A 10649-nucleotide genomic window follows, 5' to 3' on the forward strand; every position below is an offset into this window, starting at 1 on the left:
ATGCACTTGACTGTGCCCCAGCTCTGATGTCAGTCGGGGCACCGAGCCAGGCGCTGGGAAGGGAAACAGGATAAGACAGAGCCAGTGCCCTGTGCCGTGGGTAACCACCTACAGAACTGTGCCACAAGGCCGCTGAGTGGGACAAAGGCCGTGCAAAGGTGCGTGGAAAACCCGAGTTCAGTACTGACCTACAGGGATCTCTAGCCACTGGCAGAGAGGAATGTGTTCCAATCCAGAGGATTCTCCAGAAGGCTAATGAATTGGGGAGACCCTGTCTTAAACCCCGTTCGGCCTCAAAAGCACACTTGTGATGGAGCCCAGCCAAGGCGTTCGCGCTGCCTCTGGACTGCAGCCTCGGCTGAAAGGGCTGGCAGGCATAACTAATCTGCTGCTCATTGAATTCTCCAGATTACTGGGCCTAAAAATATCTGAAGGTGGTAATTTGAGTACTTAACATGGCCAAGCACTGTCTAAAATACTTTATGAAGGGTAGGTATTTTTGTTATTTTTAACAAGGGACAAATAGAAAGGCACGGAAAGGTTAAACAACTTGTCAATGGTCACACATTATATGATGCAACTGGGACATTAACCTGGAGTATACGCTCCCAACCGCTACGTGAGATCTACTAATGGTCATGATTGACGCCTCTTAAATGCTTGCTTACCAAGTGCCAGGCAGTGCTGTATTTCTCCCCACCCCACCATTTTTAAAAAGCCCCCATTTTAAAGGTAATATGCCAAACTAAGGATGGATGGATGGATATATATGAATATATTTTGGTTCTCAGCTTGATATCAAGAGTATCTCTTTCCTTAACGCAAGCAGGAAAATGAAATAGAAGCCAAAAACTCAGTTTGGTTGAGGGGGAAAGAATTCAGTGGGAGTGCTGTAAAGAGAAAAAGAAAAGCTAAAAAGGCAGAAACACCAGTATATACATATCAACCAACCGAAATATGTAATATAGGTTGGATGTGTTTAAATAATTTAATCTCCAAGGTGTGGGGTATCACCTGACGTGAATAAAACAAAACACACAACAAACAAAAAGAAACCACTTTATTTCTAATAACATTGTATTTAATAGAGGAATTCACTTTAATAAAGATAGAATTTTAAGAGCACAGAGAACACCAGCTACGTGCGGTACACTGAGGGCAAAATGACCATATATGATGTCACTGGAGGATCAGAAAAGATGACATTAAGACAGTACCATAACAACATAAACTCATCCTAGTGATCATGCTTAAAATAGCTGCTTATGTAAATTACCTTTTAAGTAATAGTCTACTAAAAATATGCCAATACCTTTTCCATTTCCTGCCGGAAGGTTGTAAACAATTCATTGCTTTTTGCCATGGTTGTCTGGAATTCTTCAAACTTATCCATATAAAGAGAAAGCTACAGAAAAAAAGTATAAAATATTCTGAGTTCCAGATAAATGATTTAAAATCCCAAAGACTTTCAAAAAAAAAACCCACTATCATTAAATGTTACTTGTCATATAAATGAAAGAAATAAGAATACGTACATACTGAATCCTTGGACACCAGACATAGATGACTGAAGTTCTAATAACTCACTGAAATTTAAATTCTGTTGACTTAACCATCTTTTCGGACGTACTGTTTAAAATGCACAAATATTTACTAGCTCCATTCCATCAATTATAATAAAAACGGAAAGATTTGGTATACCTATAAATTTCATACAATTAATCCTTTATGAACTAACCTCCCCTCCATCCTTCTATTTGAAAAACTGTCCTTGGATATAGATCATTTCTTTTAGAATGCCACCTGCACAGTTCTTAGCTTGGTATCAGGGATATCTTTTTCCTTAACGCAGGCAGGAAAATGAACAGAAGCTGAAGAATTGGTTTGGTTGAGGGAGAAAAAATTCAGTGGGAGTACAGGTAAGTGAAAAAAAAAACAACCAACCAACTGGTCCTTCTCACTCTGCCTTCTCACTCCGTCTGCGGAGTGTGACCCCTGCTCTAACAAACTTTCCTTTTGACTCTAAAATAACAACAACACGGAAACACTGATTTTTAACTCCCACCCTCACGGAATTTTTATTCTAGCTGGGAAAAGAACGCTGACAAGCCGAGCAGAATACAGAATATGGAGTCACCTTTTTCTCCCCCTACAACAGGAGTTCAGAGAAGGGAGCGGGGCACAGCAGGGGTGAGAAGAGAATAGTTGGGGAACATTTCACGTGGCCGCCTCCAGAGTAGGCTGTTATTTTACACCAGAAGAGAACCTTTAGAGCCCATCTAATGAGACTACATTATTTTGGGGATGAGGAAACAGGCCCAGGGCAATAAAAGTGTTTTGCTGAAGATCATGTAATACATATAAGGAAAGCAAAGAATAAAAGATTAGAGGCCAACAAATAGCATAAGCGATGCCTTTCCACTTTCAGCAGCGCTGCATGAAGAACATCACACAGAAGCATGTGACCAGGATGGGGCAGGAGCATGACGGGATATGCCGGAAGCAGCCCACCGGTTACCAGGGGGATGGGCTGCATGGAGAGCACTGAGAAGCAAACTTCTGTACGTGGGAGGGAGAAGGAGACTGAAAGCGACAACAGGCTAGACAAGGTGGCTGTAAAATGGCCAAAGCATGCCTGCGGAAAGGTAAGGGTGAGGACGAACGAAACCTCGGGTGCAAACTACAGAGGGTGCCGAGGACGCATGAGCAGTCTGTAAAGGGGCACACTCTGACGGTGCCTTTAAGGCTGCTGGCCTGGGGGTGGGAACGATAGCGGTGCTCAGAAAGGATAGGGGGGCAGCTCTGGCGCGTGAGGGTGACGAGACGTTACGGCAGCTTTCGCAGGGGCTCTTTTCACTGAAGATGGAACATCTCACTGTCCCTTTGGGGAATCCACTGCTGGCCCGTACTGGGCAGTCGGTGGGTGGGAACCAGCACCACGGCGGGACCTATATAGCTGGATTACAAAGCGCTGAGCCAAGACACACCAAGACTGGAAGGCCATCATCAAATGCTGGCACCTGCCGTGGTAAGAGCACAGAGTGAGACTGACTCTTGGGAAGGACAGCCGTGTTTAGGGACTGGGAAAAGGAAGAGGTGCAGCAAAGACAACAAACAAACGATTGCATAACATGACCCAGGGTGACGCAGGTCAGACACCGAACCCTCTGCTTCCTTGCACTAGAGTGTTGGCAGTGACACCAGCATTCAAGTCCATTTTCCATCTTCCGAGGCCATGTATAAACTTTTTAAACCTTTTCCCCATAGATTCTCTTCTCCATTTTTATGGACAACTGAATTTATAGGGCTAATGAGGGGTTCGAACCTCCTAGAAGCATTCTGGCATGATCATAACTTATTGTGGAAAATTCAAAAGACTTCTTGGATGTTCACTCTTAAGTCACGCTAGCTTTGTGGAAATAAGTATCGCCGCCATGTAAAATGTGCCCAGAGATGAAATGCACTCCAAAGAGGTACTCACAAAGGTCCAGGCCAACCTCAAGGTGACGGTGCATTTTAGAACTAATTTAGAGTCCTTAAACTGATCATATAATAAATTTTTTACATGATCAATACTTTTATCGATACAATGCAATCTAGTTAACTGAAAGAGGGTGAATTGGAGGTGCACGCGCCTCATTTCCCCTGTCCATAAGATCAGGAACAAGGCAAGGGTACCCAGTGTCACCACTGCTATTCAACACAGTACTGGAATTAGGCAAGAAAAAGAAATAAAAGGCACCCAAAATCAGAAAGGAAGAAGTAAAATGATCTGTTTGCTAATGACATAATCTTACAGAAAGTTCAAAGATGCCACCAAAACATGGTTAGAACAAATTCAGTTGTTTCAGGATACAAAATCAACATACAGAAATCAGTTACATTTCTATATGCTAACAGTGAAATGTCTGGAAAAGAATTAAAGAAAACAACCCTATTTATAATAGCATCAAAATACTTAGGAATAAATTTGACCAAAAAATCTGAAAGATCTATATACTGAAAACTATGAGGCACTGATGAAGAGAGTGAAGACACAAATAAGTGGTATCTTGTGTCCATGTATCGGAAGTTACTATTAGAATGTCCACACTCCCCAAAGCCATCTATATATTCAGTGCAATCCCTATCAAAATTCCAGCAACATTTTTCACAGAAATAGAAAAAAAAAACCTTAAAATTTGTACGGAACCACAATAGAATCCGGATAGACAAAGCAATCTTGAAAAAGAACAAAGCTGGAGGCATTTATGCTCTCTGATTTCGAAATATACTACAAAGCTAAAGTAATCAAAAACAGTATACTACTGGCATAAAAACAGAGACACACATCAGTGGAACAGAATTGAGAGCCAAGAAATAAACCTACACAAATATGGTCAACTAATATTTAAACGAGGGAGCCAAAAATACTCAATGGGGAAAGAACTGCCTCTTCAATAAATGGTGCTGGGGAAAATGGACTACAAGCAGAAGAATGAAATTGGACCCCTATCTTACACTACTCATAAAAATTTACTTGAAATGGATTAAGGACTTAAACATTAAGAGCTGAAACTATAAAACTTCTAGAAGAAAACATAGGTAAAAAGCTCCCTGACAGTGGTCTTGGCAATGATTTTCTGGGGTGACACCAAAAACACCAGCAGCAAAAGCAAAAATCAAGTACAGTCATATCGAACTAAAAAGCTTCTGCCCAAGCAAAAGAAACAAGGAAGTGAAAAGGCAACCTATGGAATGGGACAAAATATCTGCATCGAGGAACTCGCACAGCTCAGCAGCAAAAAAACAAACAATCCAAATTCTTAAAAATGGGCAGAGGACTTGAATGGACGTTTTTCCATAAAAAGATACACAAATGACCAACAGGTAGATGAAAACGTACTCGACATCACTAATTAGCAGGGAAATGCAAATCGAAATCACAGTGAGAAATCATCTCACACCTGTCAGAATGGCTGTTAGCAAAAAAAAACAAGAACACATGATGGCAAGGATGTGGAGAAAAGGGAATCCTCATATACTGCTGGTGGAAATGTAACCCGGTGCAGCCACTATGAAAACCAGTATGGAGGTTCCTCAAAACATTAACAATAGAACTAGCATATGACTAGCATATGACCCAGCAATCCCACTCCTGGGTATGTATCTGAAAGAGATGAAATCACTATCTTAAAGAGATTACCTGTACTTCCGTGTTCACTGCAGCACTATTCACAATAACCACAATAAGAAAACCACCCAAGTGTCCACTGACAGATGAATGAAGAAAATGTGGTATATATACACAATGGACTATTATCTAGCCATAAAAAAAAAGAGGGAAATCTTGTCACTGTGACAACATGGATGGACCTTTAGGTCATATGCTCAGTGAATTAAGTCAGACAGAGAAAGACAAATACTGTATTCTTTCATATGTGTAATTTTAAAACGTCAAACTCAGAGACAGAGAGTAGAATGAAGGCTGCCAGAGACAAGGGGTGGAAAAAATGGAGAGATGTTGATCACAGGGTACAAACTTCCAGTTATCCATGGTTAATACTGTATCATACACTTGAAAAAAAAAAAAGAAAGAAAGAAAAGTCGGGAAGGCCCCCATTAAAAAACACCACCTCCACAGCTCTACGGGAAAGTGGAACTATGTGACCAACAGGCAGTTTTTAAAACAGGTTATGTTCTCAGAGCACAAACTTTCAAAGATATTAAGTTAAACTACACGACACTGCCATTTTGTAGGTCAAATAGTCAAGTACCAGCAATTTCATACGGTTCCGCTTAATACGAAAGAATTAAAATCTGCAGATTTATCAGTTTTTCCTTAGTTGGAAATTAGCTGACACACATGGGAACAGACTGAGATAGAGGAAATAGCTGGGATATTGGAAAGGGGACACTGCAGGTAGCGCGACCAATCGTCCCTGTCTGCCTGAGATCTAAATGTTTCCTGGGACACAGTGCTTTGGAGTGCTAACGCCAGGAAAATCCTGGGCTAAAGGGATAAGCTGGTCACCCCACAAGGAGAGGAAAACTCCAAGAGGAGGGACGAGCGAGCTATTCTCAGTTCTGGCCGGGAGCAACCAAAACCATCTTAGGGGAGATTCAAAGTATAGATCAAATGAACCACACATTTTCGTACGAACTCCACTATCCCCTGCTATCAAGTTACCTGCTGTTTTAGTTGTACTTCTTGCTGTTTCATTTGTTCGTATTTGTGCCTTGATTCTGTTGCTTCTTTTAACAACTAGAAAACAAACATGATGGCAAAACACTAATCACAATTATAAATATGACGAAAACTGTCAAATGATCAGATTAAAGTTAGCTTAATCGTTACTTCCACCCATTATTTTAGCAGAGCCACCGGTCTGGAGGTGAAATACTGTTATATCAAGTGCCAGTTACCTGTATCTTCGACCTGTTCCACTTGTGAACACTTAGGAATGTAGGAATAATCTTATAGCTTAGAAAAAGTACCCTGGAAGCCTAATAATAGGTTTATAAAACTCCAGGTTAAACTCTTGTTTTAGGTGGAAATAATTAGAAGTCTAGTATTAGCAGAAAACATGGCTAGGAATCTTGACAGTCTCTGGGTGACTCCGAAAGCCCCTCTACTCCACAGAGGCAAGATGAGGCAGGGTGAAAGGGTAAGGAGCGAAGCAATGAAACCAGAGATCTGGTTTCTGATCACTTTTTAAAAAGCAGAGGAGAGGGAGATGGGAGCTTTAGTTTATATACTTGGGTTTTTCAAGAAAACAATACAGTGACATTACACAGCTGTGGGATTGGGTCCCTGAAGTAAAGTGTCACGCAGAGTCCGAATAAGCCTCAAGAAGTCCTTAAACAAACCAGAATCTACGTGTAATGTGAGCGCGCGCGTGTGTGTGCATGAAATTTACATTCCAACTCTGGAAAAGACAATTATGCACCACGAGACAGCACTGTCAGTTACACAGCAGAACCACGCTGTGTGACCAGTGTGTGTCTCTTAACCTTGGGGGCACTCGCATGACGGTCACGTCAGGCTCACCTTGGGGCCTAGGCTCTGTGAGGGAAAGCTGGCTGGCACAGTTTTCATTATCATAACCACTTCCATTTTTATTATTTTGGGAGCGTTAAGCACATATAGTTGAATTTGCATGTGTTAAATACCCAATGAGATTCTACTATATTCACAATTATAGACAGGCAAATCTCAGCATACACTCTGAGAACAATGCTAAATGATTAGGGCATAAAAAAATTCTGGTAAAGTATTATCAGAAAATTATATGAGTAAATAAATAGTTGCCCTAGTTTCAAGATACTTGTTTGAAAACAAAATGTATTATACGAGACCCGTGTTTGGTAATAAGCTTGATATTAAACTGAACTGCCAAATTTAATGTGCTAATTGCTGGTATAACTCTTGAACCTGGTGACTGTTACCTAAAAAGTGAAATAAACATGCTAAGCACAGAAAAGTCCAGTGGTCTAATCTCGCCAGTGTATCTTCTATACAAAAAATCTGATAGAAATAAAAAGCCGAATGCTTTCTAACACACACGCGCCCGTCTCGATCTAGAGCAAAAAACAAATTATCACGATACAGGTGCTACATTAAATGTAGAATAAGTTTACATGTCTTTAAATGGCTTTGATTACAGTTGGGCAATAATTTCCTTAAGAGACAGAACTTACAAACTCTCTCTCTCTCTGATGCTTTTCATCAGCTTCTTTTATCAGCTGTGTCGTCTGCTGCAGTTTGGCATCCACGAGCTGCTGTTGCAGTTCCTTATGCTTGAACACTTTATCAATATGCTAGGGAAAAGTCAAATTTCTTCTATCACTTAACAAAAAAAGGAACACAGTGTCGAGGAAACGTAACAGGGGTTACAACGCATTGCCTCTTACCCTGCTTTTCCCGCTAATGCCACCAGAGCCAATAACAGTGGGTCACAGTCCCGCGTCCGGGGAGCAGAGCCCTCCCCTACAGCCTGTGCCCTCCCCCATCCCTTTCGGAGGCGGCTGTCAAGCGCCTCGGCAGCCAGGCTTGCACTTCCTATTTCTGCCCGACAATGACAAGGAGGCTCAAACTGTTATCAAGATAAAAGACATGGATAAGGAGCTCAAACTGTTAACCTGCACACCACACAGCATTCCTGGACATTTTTTTCCCCAAATGTCTCAACTGGAGGCAGCATGCTGTGATGGCGGGAACGGCTCTAGGCCAATTCCCCCCTTGCTGAACTGCCCAGTTCTCCCACCTCTGGGGGGATGATGGCACCCACACTTGGAGCTATAAAAGCCCATGTGGTGGTTACACTAGGTAAGGCGTGGGTACCGGGCATGCAGCAGACATTTGGTAAAAGGCTGGTATTATTCCCAAATGGAATTGTTAAGCGGTTATTTATAAACAATAGTCATCAGAACATCCCTTCTCAGATGCAGAAAGAGTAACTCTTCCTGACCAAAGAGAGAACATCCCATAAAATAAGACAAATAATGTGATCTAAACGTACAATTTTCAAATTTTCCACATCTGTGATGTGACGGACTATCATATTAAACCACAAAACTAAAAGAATAATTGTAACGAAACTGAGGGCTTTATAATCTAATAGAAAGTTTATTCTCTAGAACAGTTTCTTCAATAAATACACTGTAAGAATTAAATAAGAGAAAGAAAAGGAAATCTTTACGTTAGAGACCCGAGACACGTCAACCGGTGGGAGGGTAGACTATTGCAATTGTGAGCCAAAAAGCTCTTTTAAAAAAGGGGGCTGGACGGAACGACCAGGTATTTAATATTAAATAGTTACTGTTAATGTTTTAGGTGTGAAAATGATATTGGGGGTATGCTTAAAAAATAATCCATATCTTTTTGAGGTATGTCCTCAAATATCTATGAGTGGAATAATATGACACCTTGGATTTGCTTCAAAAGAACCCAGGGGAAGGTAACAGGAATATAGCTGAAATTATGGTTTCTTCTGCTGAAGCCAGGTGATATACTCTCTCTTTTAAGTTTGCAATTTTCCATTATAAAAAAAATTTTAAAAGGCAAAAGGCAGACGAGTGATAAAAACAAAATCATTTCAAAAACAGTTTTTGAAGGGTTGTATGTAAAACTCCAAATTAATATAAACTTTGTCTTGAAAACTGGATAAAGTAACCAGCAGAAGATGCCACAGTCTTAAAAGTCTTGGTTGGAGGCCAATGACCAAGATCAGCAGCCATGGATCCTTCTAAGTAAACTTTTTACTTCAATGGGTATATGTATGAAGGTTTAGAAATAGGTATGTATTTTTTCCCAAACAGTATAAAACCCCCATATAAAAAAAAAAAATCTGAAATATAGGTGTCATGCAATGGTGGTGTCGACTGTACAGATTATCACAGGAGTCTGAGAGATGGGGTGTTCTGCGGCCAAATGTTATTAGTCTAGATAAGTAGAAAAAAATCTGGATGCTAAAATCACAATCTTCCAGTATCACATGGAAGACAAGCAGTACTTAACATGTGTCCAAGGAATTGCCTCATGTACCCAAATCCACTGACTCCTGTGCCGTCGAGTGACGGTCTGAACAGAGCAGACTTCTGTTCGCGTGGTGGCCCAGCCTTTCCTAATAAATGCCCGCTTCCCACAACGCACATACAGAGGTTCTAAAACACTCTGTGATGATAGTTTTACTTCTTTAGTAGTGAATGGTGAAAAGTTCTAGCTAATAAGAAGAAGCTGCAGAAGCAAAACGCCTTTACCTCCTCCCTCAGTGCGTACTGCTCAATGAGCTTCTTCAGCTTCTCTCCCAGTTCGATGTTTTCCTGGCGGAGTTTGGCATTGTGCACGTCATGCTGTTCCAGCTGTGACTGGATTTCATTTAAAGTAATCTGGAAGTGGGCAGTTGCTTCTTTACGTCTTTCTTCCTCCTCTCGTGCCTGCTGCATATTTTCTTCCTTATTATGGAAAATAATTTGTTAATGGTATAGACCTATGGATAAGATGCTCCCAAAAGCAGCTGCTGCTGTGTGGGTTCATTTACTGCTGCCCTGAAGTGTTGCTTCTAAACTATAATTATTTCCCTTTGTTTATGACCAGAAGGCTCTCATTTAAAAGCAAGCAGCTTTTCCTCAGCAGATAGAAAAATCAGAGACGCAAACTGCCCTGCGGTAAAATAAGTGCTATGTGACCATCTAAATTCAGTTCTGTGAAAGGCAGGAGCTTGTCCGCGCAGCCAGCCCCTCCACCTATGTTTCCAAATACCCTCCTGGCTGGTGCCACGAGGCAGCATCTTAAGTCAGCCTCAAGGGAGAGATCCCTTCTTGCAACTTACTTGCTGGGTCGCACCTTCTACTTCCTGGAGGACAAGGAGACAAGTGGAATCTGTATGTTAAAAAGCCTACTTCCAACTCTTGCTAGCATACAGATGTTAAAAGATTGTGACGCATCTAAACAGTCATCAGTCCAGTCAAAAGTATTGATTTGCTATGGGGAAAAAATACTACTTCAACACCTAAATCCAAGGGTTCAAAGGCAAAGAAAAAACAATGGGCTCTCGCATCAGATGACAACCCGTTTCCTGAGTGCTCCTATGTTCCAGGACCCGGCGCTTTGCCGGTGGGGGATTCTGAGGACATCACAGCAGTCAGAATCAAACCGAAACGGCCCA

At 41.4% G+C, this 10649-nt stretch overlaps 1 protein-coding gene across 1 annotated transcript in view; it reads right to left on the minus strand.

The window, feature by feature from the left end:
- TXLNG (taxilin gamma) overlaps positions 1–10649 on the minus strand; it is a 44930-nt gene that overhangs the window by 4724 nt on the left and 29557 nt on the right. Inside the window, exons 5-8 of the mRNA XM_025046609.1 lie at positions 9742–9936; positions 7681–7800; positions 6170–6244; positions 1313–1405 (exon numbers count right to left, since the gene is read on the minus strand). Coding sequence (XP_024902377.1) covers positions 1313–1405; positions 6170–6244; positions 7681–7800; positions 9742–9936 — 483 coding nt within the window. The remainder of the gene's footprint in view (positions 1–1312; positions 1406–6169; positions 6245–7680; positions 7801–9741; positions 9937–10649) is intronic.

This window comes from Pteropus alecto, unplaced genomic scaffold, assembly GCF_000325575.1.
Source record: "Pteropus alecto unplaced genomic scaffold, ASM32557v1 scaffold23, whole genome shotgun sequence".
Classification (NCBI taxonomy): Eukaryota; Metazoa; Chordata; class Mammalia; order Chiroptera; family Pteropodidae; genus Pteropus; species Pteropus alecto.